The sequence below is a fragment of the Elgaria multicarinata genome, chromosome 2 (assembly GCF_023053635.1).
Source record: "Elgaria multicarinata webbii isolate HBS135686 ecotype San Diego chromosome 2, rElgMul1.1.pri, whole genome shotgun sequence".
Classification (NCBI taxonomy): Eukaryota; Metazoa; Chordata; class Lepidosauria; order Squamata; family Anguidae; genus Elgaria; species Elgaria multicarinata.
In genome coordinates, this window is record NC_086172.1 from 73000018 (window position 1) to 73018361 (window position 18344).

General features: G+C 41.7%; 2 protein-coding genes across 4 annotated transcripts in view; one reads left to right on the plus strand and one right to left on the minus strand.

Moving 5' to 3' along the window:
- The window catches only part of BIN1 (bridging integrator 1), a 504124-nt gene that overhangs the window by 357438 nt on the left and 128342 nt on the right, over positions 1-18344 (minus strand). The gene's annotated exons all lie outside the window — the stretch shown is intronic.
- Positions 1-18344, plus strand: part of XRCC5 (X-ray repair cross complementing 5) — a 52967-nt gene that overhangs the window by 22306 nt on the left and 12317 nt on the right. For all 3 annotated transcript variants that reach the window (XM_063116704.1, XM_063116705.1, XM_063116706.1), the window contains exons 13-16: positions 1628-1761; positions 2894-3090; positions 5163-5256; positions 6697-6766. In XM_063116704.1, coding sequence (XP_062972774.1) covers positions 1628-1761; positions 2894-3090; positions 5163-5256; positions 6697-6766 — 495 coding nt within the window. The remainder of the gene's footprint in view (positions 1-1627; positions 1762-2893; positions 3091-5162; positions 5257-6696; positions 6767-18344) is intronic.

Here is an 18344-nt window from a genome sequence, read left to right on the forward strand (position 1 = left end):
CAGCTCTGCTGTGTAAGACCTGCATGATGTGTGTTTGTTTCTGAGCACAAACAGAGTTCCAGAGAGAGAAAAGTTCTGGCAAAATAACCCAACAGTAAAGTCCAAAACATCTGGAGGACATCAGATTAGGGAAAGCTGCTTTAGATGCTTTCCCCCTGTGACTGGCTAGTCTGTTTGCCCTTGTCCTAGTAGTACATATTTGATACATGTGTGAAACTTTTGGAACTGGTAGAAACTTCTTTCATGCCATTTTAACTTAGGTTCAGGTTTGTTCAGGATTTTTAGCATTATTATCTCTGTGTCTCGAGGAGTCTAGTTTTTAGTCCCAGCTGCTCCTGTGGAGTTGGATCCCTTCCTGTTTTTCCTCATGCCAGACTATAGTTTCAGACATTTAAAACCATTAAATCATTCAAGACTTCCTGGTTGCATGCAGGCTTAAAGTGCAGGGATTGGTATGTTTTGTAATAATATTTTTTTTAAAAAAAACAACGAACACCCTGACAAGAGACTTTGTTTCTTGCACTAAATGTGATGGTTATATGCAAACCTTGGAGTAAAATAAAATAGTAATATCTTTGCGAACAAAAGGTGTCAGGATGTAGAAAAGGTGAAAGGCAAGCAGGCAGATTTATTTATTTATTTATTTATTTATTTATTTGTGCATTTATATCCCGCCTTTTTTCCTCCAAGGAACCCAAGGTGGAGTACATAATCCTCCTGCTCTGCATTTTATCCTCACAACAACAGCCCTGTGAGGTGGGTTGGGCTGAGAGTCTGTGTCTGGCCCAAAGTCACCCAGTAGGTTTGCATGACCGAAAGGGGGTCTAGAATCTGGATCTCCCGACTCCCAGTCTAACTCTTTAGCCACTACCCTGATCATTGTGAGGAGTAGAATGGAGACAGGCTGCCAAAGACATTGAAAGGAACAACCCGTTTGGTCTGTTTTAAAAAATGCACTGCATATAAGCAAGGTGATGCTAATTGGGAAGGGTGATGGCACTAAATATTTGTGGAAAGCATGCAAGAAGAGTGGCACTTTACAGAGTAAGTGGGGATTTTGTCCTGAGCATTTAGCATTTTTCCATGTATGCTGCCCATAGTTTCTGTGCTTTCCTTTGAAGCATCCAGTACTGCCTATTGCCTACTGTTCCAAGAAGTAAATCTGCTTCAGTAGATGATAGGATAACCTGGTAGAGCGATCACATATTTCATCTTTGCACTATCTAGGGTAGTGATGCTTTTTTCTCCCCTGGAATTCAAGTGGGGGAGAATGAGAACTGCTTCATCTGAAAACAGAGTTCAGAATGAGACACAACCTGGCCACCATCTTTGATGTTGGGGTTGCCGGTGCATGAAGCAGTGAAGGGAAGCACCTGCCTCACAGTGTTCCTGATTTCAGCTGTGTTACATTTTCTCTCAAAAATGAGTGACTACATGTGATTTATGTGGGATAAAATAAATGCAGACCATCCTTGTGATGAACACTCTATTAACATGAGGGCTGCAGTGGAAATTATTGGCACTTTGGGAGAATTATTGCCTCATCCACCAAAAAAGGAAATTGCAATAATATATTTATCTCCTGAATGTTTATTGAATCTTTATTTGTCTGTATCTGATGACCCAGAGGATCAGTTGCGTGCAGTGGACTCTCTGATTGATTCCATGAGCTTGGTTTATGAAGATGAGAGTGAAGGGACAATTGAGGATATATTTAAAACTAGCAAATTCCCAAACCCTCAGTTTCAACGATTGTACCAGGTAAGATTATGATCTTATCAGTATTACCTTGAAACATGTTTTATTTCTTCAATTGTTTCTTCTCTATTTTGTTAGTCCTAGCAAAAAGAACTGTGTAGGAAGTGTAATATTGTAAAACTAGCTCCATGCTATGGGTTGTGCACCAGCCTGTGTGCACCAGTTGCTGGGGAACATGGGTGGGAGGGTGCTGTTGCACCACGTCCTGCTTGTTCATCCCTGGCTGATGGCTGGTTGGTCACTGTGTGAACAGAGTGCTGGACTGGATGGACCCTTGGTCTGATCCAGCAGGGCACTGCTTACGTTCTTATGGTTATTGTGATGAAAAATTCTGTATTTTCAGTTGCCTCATAAGAAATGGAGCAAGATGTGGTTTTTTTCAGTCAGTTCAGCTAGTTCTTTGTGGGATTTGCAAATTTGGACTGGGGACAGTATTCATGTGCTTTTCTGGTATCAGAAAGCAAATTCTGTAGCAGCTCACTTAAATTATGTAGCAGTTCCCCCACAAATTCTTCTTCTACCTGGTTTAGAGCAGAGTAACCTATATGTGGCCCCTCATCATTTATTTATTTCGATCTCCCAGGAAAGTATGTGGGCTGCCTAAAATAATCCAGTATTTCAGTAGTGAAAGTGTTGGACTTCATCCTAGAAATTGCTGCAGAGAAGCTGGATATTTTGGCAGGCAAACCTAAGTTTGAGTTAAGGGGGTTTATTATCCAGTTTTTTGCTTTACATGGGACATATTTTGGCTTTATATACTAAAATAGAATTTGGTAAAAAGTGAGATCCAGGTTTGATTTTATCACTGCAGTATTTTTTAATCTTAACGTTCTGGCTTCGCATTCTAATCTATGCGCACTTTTGACAAATCTACCACATGCTCACCCAGGAAGACTTGATAGTATGCATGCTATATTTGAATCCTTTCACCTCAATCTATCTCTTGTAATCTCATCTCATCCCAAAATAATGCCTTTCATGTCAAGGAATTCTTGAACTTCTTCTCCACAACAAATACTATCCTGCATTCATGAAAAACATTTTGCTTGGTAGAAGCTAAAGCCCATCACATGTATTACCTTGTATATATGTTTAATGACTTGAAATCATGTGTTCTCTTGTCTTCTCCCATCAGTGCTTGCAGCATAAAGCGTTCCATCCTGATGCACCTCTGCCCCCTATTGAAAAACATCTCTTAGACATGTTGGGGACACCCCAGGAAGTGACAGAGAAATGCCAGGTTCCCCTTGGAAAAGTAAAAACACTGTTTCCTTTGAAGGATGTAGGTAAAACAAAAGAGCAGAAGACAGCTCAGCATATCTTCAAAGACCAGTACGTTGACACAGACATCATGAAAATGGTTCTGTAGTTGATAATGTTCATCTGCCTCTGGCTACGCTGATTTGTTTACATAGCATGCTCCTAGGCCTATAGTTGCACCTGAAATCTCAAATTATTGTGTCAGTTAGGAGTTGTGTGTGTGGGATAAAGATGCAATATCTTTGAATAGTATTATTTATTTATTTATTTATTTATTACATTTTAATACCGCCCAATAGCCGAAGGTCTCTGGGCGGTTCACAAAAATTAAAACCATCATAAAACAACCAACAAGTTAAAAACACAAATACAAAATACAATATAAAAAGCACAACCAGGATAAAACCACGCAGCAAAATTGATATAAGGTTAAAATACAGAGTTAAAACAGTATAATTTAAATTTGTTAAAATTAAGTGTTAAAATACTGAGTGAATAAAAAGGTCTTCAGCTGGCGACGAAAGGAGTACAGCGTAGGAGCCAGGCGGACCTCTCTGGTGAGCTCATTCCACAACCGGGGTGCCACAGCGGAGAAAGCCCTCCTCCTAGTAGCCACCTGCCTCACTTCCTTTGGCAGGGGCTCACGGAGAAGGAGTAAATAGTAAAGTAGTATCTGTCTTTTGTGCCCTCATAACTTCTGTGTCAGATACACCTCTTTGCACGCAGCAGGGAGGCATGTGTTGAACCTCCCACATGTACAAGGAGCTTCTCGTTTGAGACATTATATAGGGCTGGCCTTGTTGAATATTGGCAAGGGTTGGGTGGAAATTGGTGGGTGGAATTGGTGCAAAATGCTACAGAAAGTTTCAGATGGTGGTGCTGCTTCACCTGGCTACCTGTAGCCTTGTCAGCACAATTCAAGGTGCCAACATTCACCTTTAAAGCCTTAATGATTTGGCCCATTGTCTTGAAGAGTATGGCACCTTCTGTGTGCTCCTTGTGATATCTGAGGTAGTCCAAGAACATGTAGCATCCCTACTTCTAATTTTGGGCCACAAGAGCCCTAGAAGAGGCACTGGTTAAACTTACCTCAGAGCTGTGTTGTTGTTGTTGTTGTTGTTGTTGTTGTTGTTTTTATAAGTTTAAACAGTAGTTTCCCATCCAAAGTCTTCAGGGTGGGTGCACACCAAAAATTTAAACAAGAAATGTGTGGGACCAGACCAAAGGTAAGCAGCTGCAATAACATGTGAATCAGCCCACAGTGTTGAATCCAATGTTAGTTTATACTAAATCCCATTCATTTCAATAGGTCTTCTCAAAGTAGGACTAACACTGAAGACAACCCAGTAGTCTTAATTTCTATCGGAGTTTTCATTTCACAATACACTGCACATGGGGAGAAGACTTATATGGTATCATTAAAAATGCATCTTGTTAAAAATGAGAAGTTTGTCTTTGGAAAGCAGTTTGGGGTGTCGTTAAAGGTCATCCAGTAGGCAAAGTCTTGCATTTTTAATTGGGGTTTGTCTAGTAATTACTGACAGCTGCAAGTTGAAGTTTATCAAGCTCTCACGTGGGTTGATGAAGGAGATGGATTAGGAGACATACAGGTCTTCTGTGTACACAGATACTTAATCAGTTTGAACACAGGAACTAGCAAATTACATTAGAAGGGCAAATAGATTTCTCTCTTTAAACGTGAAATTTCCATTATCTCTGATGCCAGTTTAATCATTTTAAAGGAATCTGTTGTGAATGCAAAATATCGTGAAAGTGCTCTCTCTCTCTCTCTCTCTCTCTCTCTCTCTCACTCACTCACTCACACACACACACACACACACACACACACACTTATAGGGATGATGGTACTTTATTTTCAGGTAGCCAGGAAAGGCAATCTATAACTAACATCATAGTGGACATCCAATCACTCTGAAAACAGGTTTGATTCCTTACTTTCTAAGTCTACTCCCTTGTGACTGAAACAATGTGTAATATATTGGGAGCTTAAAAGACATCTGCATGCCTAAAGCGTGACTCCTGAAACTGCCTTTGCAGTATCTACGTTTCCCATATAAATTGCCCTGCTCATTATTGTTAAAATAGTTTCTTTGGATTGATAGGCTTGTCTTGTCTACTTCCAGTAATGAAGATGCGCCCGATGCTAAAAAGTCAAAAACAGAAGACAATGAAGGTGGCTTTAGGATTGCAAGCCTTGCTGAAGGCAACGTCACCATGGTAAGGACTTTTTGCAGAGCTTGCTATTACAGAATAGATTAGGTTGGCTTCTGGGCCAAAGGTGTCACTCACTAATGAAGTAAGGCAAAATCAAGAATGAGCATAGCCAGTTCAGCCACTCATACAATTTCTGGGGTGGTTTCCTTTCTCTACACCTTCTCAATGGTGCCCCTCTATGTAGTTATGGAATGATTCCCCAACAAGGCCTGAGTGGCACCAGCATTGCTATCCTTTCAGTGCTAGGTCAAAACTTTTCTCTTTTCCCAGGTGTTTGGCAGTATGTGATGAGTTTTAATCAATTCTGAATTTGTTTTACAGTTTGGCTGATTGCTCAAAGTTGTTTTTAGATGTATCTAGTCTCTGTGTATGCTCTTTTGTTGTGTGTGTGTGTGTGTGTGTTATGTTTTTTAAAAATTTGCATATTATTTTTAATCTTTTTAATCTTTATACACTGCCCAGAAAACTTTGGCTATGAGGCAGTGTATTATTATTATCATCATCATCATTATTATTATTATTATTATTATTATTATTATATTTTAAATTTCTGTGCAGCTTAAACCTCAGAAATGGACGCAATGGCCAAGAGAAGGTCTCATTTTAATGTAATGAAGTCTGGTTTATTGCAACCAATAGCGATGGAATTTCGAAGGCTGCAGCCTGCATTTACCTCAGTTTGTTTCCTCCTCTCTCTTTTTAGTTTATTTGATGCTTTGGATTGAACTACAAATCTTCTGCTCTGTTCTTTGCAAATCTTTGCTCTCTGCTTTATTTTGATACCTTGTTTGTCTCTACAATGCATTAGGCAAAGCTTGTTTTGACTTTGCAAATAGATATATCAGGGGTTTAGGGGAGAAGAGTGGCATGTTATATTTGTTATTGTTTTATCTATTTGTACAGCAAAACATAGGATTTCCTTTTACCTTCTGTACAAACTATGTATGGCTTGGTTTCTGCTTTTTCCTGCTCTGCCATTACTTACATTTTGGAATTCCTGAGTGGGCTAGTAAAGTCAGCTGAATATTTGGTTTTTCTTACAAATGACACATTGGAGGGGGAGGCTAGCTAGTCTGAGTCCTTTTTGGTTAAGATGTTTGACTTCCAGTTACGCATATGCCAGACTGAATAAGCAGTCTGTGCTGTGGGAAGGTTCTTCAACTGTACCAGGAAAGCCACACCGGTCCCTGTTATCCTGACCCAAACCTTTGGAGCAAATGACCACATCATGCAAGGGCAGTGCAGTATCTGTTAAGTTCATCTTATAGAGCTGCTCTTGTCATATCCAGATATTCAGGGTCTTTCAGGTTAATGCATATCCACAGACCTATTTGTTTCTGCAGAGAGGGGGAAGAAAACAGATTTCAACTTAAGTTTAAAATAAGATGAGGAAGACAGAAGTGCAGGAGCTGATGATATAACTGCTGCTGGTTTATTTTGTAGGTTGGGAGTGTTAACCCAGCAGAAAACTTCAGAGCGTTGGTGAGGCAGAAGAATGCTGACTTCAAGGAAGGTAAATGGAACTTTATTTATTTACAAGGTCAAATTTTGCCTACCTCTGATTAATCATTTTTGAATTGCATTTGACAATCTCTTAACGATCAAGGTGTTGAAAAACACCAACTTCTTTTTCACTGATCAACCAACCTTATGTAGTAGGCAGCCTCCACGCAAGACAGTATGAATTTTGTTAAATGGTTGTCCTGTATGCTTTTGGAGAAATCCTCTTTCTTGGTCCAGATTGAGGCATTTTGGCATCAGGCCGCTGCTCATGTAAGACTCTGATCTCTTCTTGGGGGGTCATTTCCCTATTGTTATTCTTGTGTTTGTGGGGGAATGCATTTAGAGCTAGTGGCTGGAAATTAGAAAAGGGAGTGGAACTCTTAAATCGGGAGGAGGCAACTTGTGGACATCCAGATGTTTTGGCGTACAACTCCCATGATCCCTTACTATTGGCAAACTCTGCCTCCCTGTCCTCTGATCTCTTTTATTTTTGCTAGGCTGACTTTTGACAGGGTGAGAAGGAGGCTCAGGATAAATTGTCAACCTTCATTCCCTGCCCCCTTTCCCCCCTCTCCAAGGTTGGTTTTCCATCCTCGGAGAGGGAGCTGGTGTGTTTATCTTTGTGCTGGCTGTGAAGGGGCATGGGGGGGGGGTGGATCTCTGACTCCCTCTTCCAAGGTTGGAGCACTGTTTCTGACCTCGGAAGGGGTTTTCTGAGCCATCCTATCGTCCCTGGGACGCTTGCCCAGTGACCATAAGTTTGCTCTCTAAGCCAGTCCCTGTGCTTACCATCCTCCACTAGCAGGAGGAAGAGAACCTCTCATTCATCGAACTCTATTGGCATTTGGTTGATACAGTATAACCTGTTGGTGTTCTCTGCCCAAGTGGAAATATGGAACCAGGGGACAGGGAGATGCAGTGAATGGAATGAGTCCTTCATTGCACCTTACCTTTTCAAAGCATAGAGTAGTGCTCTTCAGAAAATTTCCTGATGCACAGGCTGCTTTGTGCATATAGCGAAGGGAAGCATACCAGCCAGAGACCTGCTCCAGATTTCTTATGGTGTGGGGATGTGGGAGAAGTGTCTTCCAAACAAACCCCATCTCAGATTGATACTGAGCATGACTCGGGCACTGTCAACACTGAGAGAGATTTAGGGGCCCATAGCGGAGAAAAATCCTACACTTCAGGGTATAATACAGCTTCCCCCAAACTTGTGTCCTGTTTTGGACTTCAACTCCCATCAACCCCAGTCAGCATGGCCAAAGATCGGGAATTTTAGGAATTTTAGGAATTCGGTATAATGAAATACTCTGTTGTTTTGCAACATTATATAAAATATATTGTATCCAACGTTAGTCTAGCTTCAGTCCAATTTGTTTTAATGTGTCTACTTTAAGAAGGACTAACATTGGATGCGGCCCCACATTTAAAAAAAACTTGAATAGAACTTGATAGGTGAGTGTGGCATTTTATCCAGTTTTTTAAATCTTATTGAGTTTAGTTTAATTATGGTTGCTCAGGTTTGTGTGTGTGTATACAACTGCGATAGTCTTAGTCTCACTTCATAATTATGTTTGTGTTTTCATCTGATCATCAAGAGTACCTAAGAGATACCTGTAGCATCTGCTGTTTAATTAAATTAAACAGCAGGCATTCCATGCATTAAAAAAATAGTTGATCTGAGGGTTTTTTTTTAAAAAAATGGCAGATCATGGTGAAATGTTGTAGGCATAAATCGAATGTACATACCTCAAAACAAAAATCTTAGCTAATAAAATAAATATTGCATTAGGATCATTAGTTCAGCAAGACAAGGGTGTCTTTAACACACATTATTAAAATAAGCTCATGGGTAACTGCTTAGTAGCTGTCTTTAAAGTGTATGATGTCTATGCTTGAATGGCTTAACACCAATTTGCTCTGGTCTGTGGAATGGTTTGTAATTACAGGATAGATTGTGTGGGGTGCTCCCTACATATTCTATAAGGAAAATGTATTGGTGACATTCTTAAGTGTTCCTGTGCAGCTTTTGAGGTGTTATTTGTATACTTTAGAAATAACTTCAGATAAAATTAACTAAACAAATAATTGTAACTTCCTGAAGTGTTTTTCTTCTTCTTTATTTGTAGTTTGGGGTACAACTGTTCATGCTAGTTCCCCTCCTATGTATATTTTTCTACTTAATCTGGAAAATGATTTCAATCATGAAAACACAAAAGGGAGAAAAAGACTGCAGAAAATGACTACTCTGTAATTCTACACTTAATTATTTTGAAGGTTCTAACTAAAAAGGAAGGGGAGTGGAAATCGATTCTGCCTTTACATTAAAATCTTCCATGCATTTACTTAGCAATACGTGTCATTGACTTTCGGTGAAATGTGCTCTTGTGTAAGTGTGTGCAGAATTGCAGCCCATCCAAATAATGTGAGCCTTGAGCATGGTACCCTTCGTTTCCTCCCTGCGTGGCTCCAGCAGCCAAGGCCCAAACACCCAATGTGTATTTGAAAGAGTAAATCTCTTTGAAGTGAATGAGACTTACTCCTAAGAAACTTTGTTCAACAGGAATGGGGAGCCTTTCCCACTGGAGGTTTCTTCAGCAGTAATGCTGGAGAGGCTGGAGTCACAAGTGGGCATGGCCATAGTGCATACTCCCTCTCATTCTGCAGTTGACATTGGGGGAAAACCTCCCATTTATTCAAATGGGAGTTTTGTTTTCCAATGAAAATTGCAGCTGCTAGGGCCCCCAGATTCAGTACCTTGATATGGAGGGTGTTGTTGTTTATTCGTTCAGTCGTTTCCGACTCTTCGTGACTTCATGGACCAGCCCACGCCAGAGCTTTCTGTTGGCCGTTGCCACCCCTAGCTCCCCCAAGGTCAAGTCTGTCACCTCCAGAATATCATCCATCCATCTTGCCCTTGGTCGGCCCTCTTCCTTTTGCCTTCCACTTTCCCTAGCATCAGCCTCTTCTCCAGGGTATCCTGTCTTCTCATTATGTGGCCAAAGTACTTCAGTTTTGCCTTTAATACCATTCCCTCAAGTGAGCTGTCTGGCTTTATTTCCTGGAGTATGGACTGGTTTGATCTTCTTGCAGTCCAAGGCAGGGTAGATGGGCTTTAACCCTTTCCCCCCAACTGGTCCTCATTCCTCCCTCCATTCCCCACATCTCCAATTTGCCTTGTCCAAACAAAAAACCATTCATTTCAATAGATACATTTTTGGCAATGCAAACTCCAGGTACAGCCCACCTTATCTGGATTTGGAGCAGGGGGGACAAAGTTAACACCCCCCCTCCTGCAGACCCTTGATCCTTTCACCCCCTCTAGCACCTGCAATTTGCTGCTTTCTTGTGCTGGCTGGAGATAATAAGGTGCTTCTCCCTATCCAGCCGGCACAGAAGTTTAGGATGGGGCAGGGACAAGGAGGAGAAGCCTCGGGATCTGCATGGAAATCTTTCATGGGCTGCGTTTGCCCCATGGGCTGTACATTCCCCATCTGTGGTATATAGGATTGCAGCTTACATAAAGTTATTGACAAATATGGGAATGGAAGTCACATACTGGATCTCCCTACAATGCTGTAGGGAGATCCAGAGCCTATGCTGTCCTTTACCTTGTGGTGTGACAGTTCTGGATTCTTCTGCATATTGCAGCAAAGAAAGCATTGACTGATCCTTCATTTAATTCCGGTTTTTATGAAAATTATCGATTGTGACAGCTGAAGAGAGATCAGTAAAACTGAGGCTGAAATTCCTGACTGTTTCATATAGATCTTGTGTTTCCTCTCGGAGTTAAATACAGCACCAGAAGCATCAGCTGCTGTGGCTTGATGACCTTCTAGCAATCAGGCTGTCTTTGTGCCAAGCAGAAAAGAATACATCACCATGGTGGTATATGAGAGGATGGTTGTATTAAAGAGCTTGCCTTTTTGAGAAATGCTGTGCATCCTTTGAGTCTGAGACATTTTCATTAGCCTTAAAAGCTGTGTGAATGGGTCAAGGAGATCAGAATGAGGTGGGAATAGGCCAGGAAGTGGGAGATGGCAGTGTGGAAACACCTACAATGATGCAGAAAGCGTCTGCAGAGAAAATGGCCAAGCTTTGGGATGTGCCATGGCATTAAGATTACAGACAAATTAATGTGGTTGGTTATGTCGGCAGCCACAGGGGAGAAAATGTTATGTGAAGTGATTTGAGCATTTAGAGTGGAAAGGCCTTATAAATACTAAATAGTATTGAGGGCTGAAATCAGTTTGGCTCAGTTTGGAATCTGCGTTTATGAACTTTCTCAGCTGGTTTTTTTTTTCATGGCGACATGCGTCCATCTTTCGAGAGTTCTCCCAGCTTGTCACCTTGGCAAATGGGTGGTGCCTTCCACACGTGTACGGTGTTGCTGCTGGGAATGACAGTTTGGTTTCACATGCCCTGCACTCCTACCACAGCACCAGCAAGACAATACAACTGCCTCCCTCTGTGCCCCAAAACAAGAACACCAAAGAAAAAAGAGGATTTTCAACCACCACATCAAATATTTGCAAGAAACAACTGAAAGAATTGATTGACCCAAATAGAAAAAGGTACTCATCAACCAAAAGGCTGCTTGTTCAGTTGATCTGGTCACAAAATACATAGCAATCAAGCCAAGTAAAGGGTTAGGTTAAGGTAAGAATAATACATGAACCGGCAGAACTGGCCCTTGTTCTCCTGGATGCAGACTCCAGCTCAAAGTTGAATACTTTGAGCTGGAGAAGGAATTCTTGTGGAAATGGTCCTGAGAGGGACACGTTTGTATCACAGACCATGTAATTCTGAACTGTGCCGCCACTGTTCAATAGTAGGAGATATCAGTTAGCCACGTGATGCAAGAGAGGCGAGAGTGAGCTGGCAGAATTCTCTGGCTGTGCCGTTAGAGACTGCAGGTGTAAAACGGCATTTCATATTTAAAAAACACCTCTTGCTGCATGTTGAAAACTAGCACGTTAGGCAGAAAGCTTTGGCTTAGTCCTCTCCCTGATGTGTTAATTCACTACATGCAGAACTCCAAAAGTGGATACACCCCAAGAACTTTGGGAGACCCTGCCACCTTATTCTGCGCAATACGTAGACCCAGGTTTTCAAACACAATGTCTTAGCACAATGCTTTTCATCCAGAGCACTTGCAGCAGGGGTGGAGAGCCTCAGGCCCAGCAGCCAAATCTGGCCCTCCTGGGCTCCTAATTTGACCCTCTGGGGTTTCTCAGAGGGTTCTGCCCCTTCCCCTGGCCCCATCCCCTTTCCCACAACCTGTGATCATTTGTTGGTTTCCTGGCTTTTGTGCCAGGAAATCCTCTCCTAAAAGCCTCTCTTAAGGCTTAGTTACTGGTAGTAAGGAAGTTAAGCCACAACATGATGGCATTTTTTGTTGTTTGAACTTGTTCCTTTGCCTTTGGCCCCACAGCCAAAAAGTCAACAAAGTAGGCACCAGGCAGACCTCTCTAAGAAGGACATTCACCATTTGGGGGCCACCGCAGAAAAAGCTTATTTTAAAAATTATTATGATCAATGGCTTCCTCTTAATAATCTGCATGATGTTTTGGCATTCTTAAGCAGCGCAAGTCAAGTAAGAGTTGCTGATTCTCTTTTCAAAGCGTGCAAATGTGATAGGTGAGTTTGGCTGGAATCGAACTCTTGAATCCCACCTGCAGGTGACAAGTTACTTCACTTAACAGCGCTGTAAAGAAGAGTCTCAAAACACAGGGGCAGGGCGGGAGGCAACAATGACATCTGATTAGTATCACTCAATGCCAGAAGTATTTAACATCTTTTGCACCCGGCTGGACACTTCCAAGCTTGCTGTTTGAACTCAGATTGGCAGATTCTAGCGAGGGGTGTCTCATCCTATCACTCATGTTTCTCTGAAGGCTGCGGGCTCCTCCAAGCAAGAGCTTCTGCTGCACGTCATGCTGAAATGAAAGGGAATTGTACAAGAGTTAATGTTGCTCTTGCATGGCTCTTGTCCTCAGCAGGGTTTATAAGAAGTTGCTGGTGGAATCTCTTCTAGGATGACTGTCTTTAGTTTGGGGAAGACATTATACAAAGTCTTCCTGTCTTTTATCTCAATGATTTTAGGCCATTATTTTGTTTGCAGCAACGTGCTTATATGGTGCCAAGTATCTGCTATCAACAGGTATTTGTAAAAATGTAGGGTGTTTTTTCTTCTTCTAGATACAGAAGTGTCTGCTGTTCCTCCTTCTCAGGCTTTCCATCACTTGGCATTAGTTTTGATGGCCAGGAAGATCAGAGAATATGGCAGTGGTTGGCAATAGGGCATTTAGCAAAGGCATGGAAGTTACCAACCATGACCGCTGGAAGCATTTCACAGCCTGTTTTTGGTTTCTCCATGGAAGGGGCCAAAGGGCCACCCATGCCGATCCCTTTCACACTTGTGCACCTACCAGCTCTGCTTTCCCCAGGCTAAACGACTTGGCCATTCCACAGGCAGGTGCCTCTTTGACAGGTGCCTTTAGAGCAGGTCGCACCAGATGACTGGAGCAGGTGAGGCAGGGCGTGTGCTGCAGCTGAGTCAGGTAAACCACTGAGTACTTGAACAAATTTGATCTGCACAGCGGTAATTCGAAATTCCTGTCCCTAAAAATCCTTTCTCCACTGATCTGTTTGTTGAGAAGGGCCTGGTTGGTTGCCACAGGATCCCTATGCATTGCAAAGGATTGTGGGCTGCATTGTAGGGGGCGCTGTGCATTTGTCTGGGGTGACAATTCCTCCTATGGAATTCCCTGCCTCGAGGTCAGGCAGGCGCCAAGTTTGTATTCCTTTCGGCACCTCCTGAAATCGTCATTGTTCCAGGAAGCCTTTCCTTAATGACCAGCCACCGTTCACGGTTCACTTTTCATTTTGCTTCTTTTAAAATTTATTTTAAGGTGTTTTATTTATCTTGTACACTGCTCCAAAATTTTGAATGGGGAGCGGTACATAAATATTGTAAATGAATAAATAAACATGAGAATAAAGAAAACCCATTCACTGGGCCTTCCGCTAAAAAGGACTCAGGCAGGGCCCATGCATTTTACAGCTTTTCTCCTTAGCCTTGAGGGCTAGAAACTTTATAAAACCTTTTTATAAATGAAAGCAGAGATACTTGTGGGTGGAGTGGGGGGATTCTATATGAAATAGCATGTTCTGTGTCTGCATGTTAGGCCCATGGATATGTGAAATACACAAAACCCTGCCTGTAGCATTACTGGTTTTTTTACTCACTGGCTTTTCAGAGAGAAAAAAACAATGAGATTTTATTGAAGCAACAAAATTCTCTTTATAGTTCTTCAGGCCTGAGGATGTCAGTGTCTTTCAAGTCTTTTTCTTAAGCTGGAGTCCCGCCAAGACTGTTCTGCATCATTTTTTTCTTCATGTGGGTGAGTGACTTGACACTGCTGACAAATCGGATTTGGACATTTGGCAGTTCATGCATCTGAGATCAGAGACCCTGTTAGCCAACAGGTTCATTTCCTTGAGCAGAGGACCTTTTTGACAACGATTGCAGTGACCCCATGGACTCCAACTCAGGATTTTCAGCCTCAGGAGTTTGTTTGCTGGTCACATGCTAAATAGCTAATGGCAGATTCTTCGTAACTTTATAAGAGAATGGAGGGTGCAGCTTGGGGTGTAAGGGAAAGAAGGGTGCTTTTCCAGCTAGACAACCTAATTCCTGCCTTGCTTATAGCCTCACTCACACTTTTGAGTGATGTTGTTGCATGACACAATGTGGCCGGGCTCAGGCAGGTTGGGGTCTACCCTAACCTCTGCTCACATCTAGGCGAGCATTTTGAGGTGGTGTTAGAAAAATCCCCCAGCCATTGCATCCCTCCCACTCTGGAAATCTGCAAGTGTTGGGTGGGAATTTCTTTAGTATTAAAGTCTCTCATTTCCACTAATGACATGTGCTCCTTCATGGAATTATTCAAGCAGGTTTTAGCCCCCTGGGGTGATTACAAACAAAATAAAATGCCATCTCTAAGCAAAAGTGGGCTAAGGCCTGTTCAGATAGGAAGAAAGTGGTGGTGGTTTTAATGGGAGAAAAGGTTGATGTGTTAGAATGAGCCTGAGAATTCTTTGAAACTTGGGAGTTCCTTTCGCACAGGGAAGACTTCCGCTACACTCTCTTGGTGCCTGGGGTTTTAATTTAACACATCATTGAAGAGGCAGCGCTCTTGAAGTGGGGCAGGGGGAAACAGCAGGGCTTAATTTTTATTGAGGCAATTTGTAAGAAATTAGAATATTTTATGAGAGAATCATTAGCTGTGCGGGGAGGCAGCAGGGACAAGGAAGAATTAACTTGTGAAAACCGTTAAGGTTTTCATTTAGTTGGCTGGCAATGTATAAAATACATAAAGCAAAAAATCTGATTGTTCTGTAAAGGAATCGGCAATGTATGCATCTTAGCTAAGTTCCTTGTTGGGCCAATCCATCACTACTGCTGCAGCTACTACTGTTACTACTACTGCTGCTGCTTATTGAGCCAGCTATGTTCCTACATACTATCAGATCACTAATTGATATGGTGTTTGAATGAGAGTTCAGTGAATACATAAGAATACTCAATTAATTATTTTCAAACAGTGTTTCAAGGAACTCTAGGGCCCCTCAGATACTTATCAGGGTCTCTTTCCCCCTCTGTGACATCAGTATTGATGGCCAAGTTTCCCAGTCAGTATTGGTGGATAACCATCAATTCCAATTTTCCCATAGGGGCATGTTGGATGCATTCTAATGATCCTATGGATTCCTAGAGGGTAACTCTGAGGCTGAACAGGCCCACATCAAACAGAGTGTTCCGTAGAGCATATTTCAACTGTCTGCAATGCACAGACTAATTTATGTTAACCTTGAGGTTAGAAATTTTAAAGCTCTGTTCTATACTGTTGGGTTTCCGTGAGCATTTTTATCTTGGAAAACATTTCTATTACAATATACAAAATGGGAGACATGTGTTGTTTTGGGACCAGGCATATTTTGTTTGTGCTAAAAGCGTTCTGAAGTTCTGTTGTAGTATTTGGGGAAATGGAAAGGCAGATGCTGTAATCATTACAGTCCTAAAAGGAAAATTGTTGCGGTAACTTTATAGATTCCTGTGGAATTATTAACACTTTACAGTTACTTAATTTGTTTGACTTATTATGGATCATTATAATGTATCCTTTAGAAGTACTGTAGGGACAGCTTTAGTATATGCCAGGGTATCTTGTTGGGCTTTTTTAAACCCTCGTTTTTGGGCATATCTTGCCTGTTTGACAAGGATACTGAAAAACCACCATAAAAATTAAATATGCTCATGCTTGTTTGGTGACAAGAGGTCTGGACCAAGTGGAGGATTCATGACCAGGTAGACTCTGTTGCTCTGGCAAATTCCTGGATCTATTCCAGAAACTTTTTGCTGCAGGAGCGTCATGTTGAATCAGGAGCAGAGCTGACTGGGAAGACTTATGAGGGAGAATCAGGACGATAAAAGAAAGTACTTCTTCACACAACACTTAGTTAAACTATAGAAATTGCTACCATAAGACATAGTGATGGCCATCAATTTGGATGGCTTTAAAGGGCGATCGGACAAATTCATGGAGGATAAGGCTATCAATGGCCGCTGGTCCTGATGGCTACGTGCTGTCTCCAGTGTCAGAGGCAGTAAGTCTCTCTGAATACTATTTGCTAGGGACCACAAGCAGGAGGGTGGTATTGTGCTCCTGTCTTGCTTGTGGGCTTCCACCAGGTATCTGACTGGCCACTGTGTGAACAGAATGCTGGACTAGATGGACAATTGGTCTGATCCAGCACGGCTCTTCTTATGCATGGCAGCCTGAGCCATCTAACTCACAGCAATAACTCACCAATGCACTTTAAAACGAATCACTTCAATAACAACTTCCATTAATGAATAATAAGAAATATCATCCCTGGAAATAGTCATTACAATTTATTAATCTCTAAAGATATGAGGTAACTCAATGCCTTGCTGCATCTTGGAATGTAAATTACTTTCAAAACATGCTTTCAAGGCACATTAGCTGACAAAAAAGATAATAATAATAATAATAAACTGAATATAGGTCAGGTTAATTAAATGTGCTCTTGTATGAATATCTGGGTATATATAATTGCCCTAAGATCCAAGGAAGCCAATCTATGAGCCTAAATGGGCTTCTACACATGGATAGAATCCACCGTCAGCATTAGCAGCTGCTGGGGGGGTGGGGAATATGCATACAACACCCAGGTAAGCGTTGCAAACACTGAATACATGCTTGGTTCTATCAGTTCTGAAAGAGTTCCTATTAGGATAACACTCATGTTGTAATATGTCAAAATCGTTAGAAGTTTGTTGGAGCAGAGTAGATAGAAATTTATTGACCAAGGATATCACTGTAGACACACTGTTAGACGAAAGGGGGGTTGTATATTCATGTAAGAAGCAGGGGTATCTTGAACCTGTATCCTCTCTATCTGCTTAAAAGCCAGAGACAGAAAAAATCCTCACTAATAAAGTATTTAAATCTCCCACCAATCAGCTTCATGGGATGACCCCAGGTGTTGCTGGACTGCAACTCCCATCATCCATCACCATTGGTTATGCTGCTAGAAGTGATGGGAGTTGCAATCCACAAGTTCCCCACCCCCCACCCCTTTCCCTTCTCTTGCATTAAAGCATGACTTGAATTGGAACAGCCCTTAGCAAGCCAACCAGAACACTATTGAAGGCGGGGTGGGGAACTTGTGGCCTTCCAGATGTTGTTGGACTCCAACTCCCATGGTGGGAATTGAAGTTCAGCAATATCTCAAAGGCCACGGATTCCTCCCCCCCCCCCCCCCCCGATTTAAGGCCTTGAAAAGGTTTGTCTTCTCACTTCCATGATAACCTAAGATGAGCCCAGTTCTTTCAGACTCAAGATTCATTTGTTCTGGCATTTTTCTTTTCTAAAAGTAAGGGCTGGTCATTATTGGGCAGAAGAGCATTTCTCCATGACATGGAAAAGAAATGTCCATGGAGTTAGGCAGGCTAAATATTCATACTTTGCACCATAACAAATACATCATGACCTGTTGCACTGAATTTACAATGCTTGGCCTCAAAGGTCGCATTTTTTTTGGCCTTGGTTTGTTCTTCAACGCATGCTAGACAGGCTTCCTCTCAGTCTGGTTACAAGAGGTCATGAGTTTAAAATATTTGTGTTACATTCCAGTAGCATTTTGTCATAATTTTAAGGGTTATTTAATATAACTGAAAATATTAAGATCTGGTTTAATTTTTTGAAAACCCTTTGGTCTTTGTCTGCCCCGTGCCTTATTCCTAACTTTCCTGTTTCATCTTGCTATGCTGGCTGTAGAAGTGCCAAGTGCCACAGGGCAAATAAATTGTCCTTCGTCTTAACTGGTACTTCATATGAACATCCTTTTATTAGTGGTAAACATAGATATGAGACAGCACTTCCATAAATTGTAAGAGAGCTCCCAGTAACTTATTGGTCAGAATTGAAAAAGCAATCTCACCTCTTGATCTCAGCCTTTGCTGTCTATTTGAAGATGACATATTTCATCTAGGA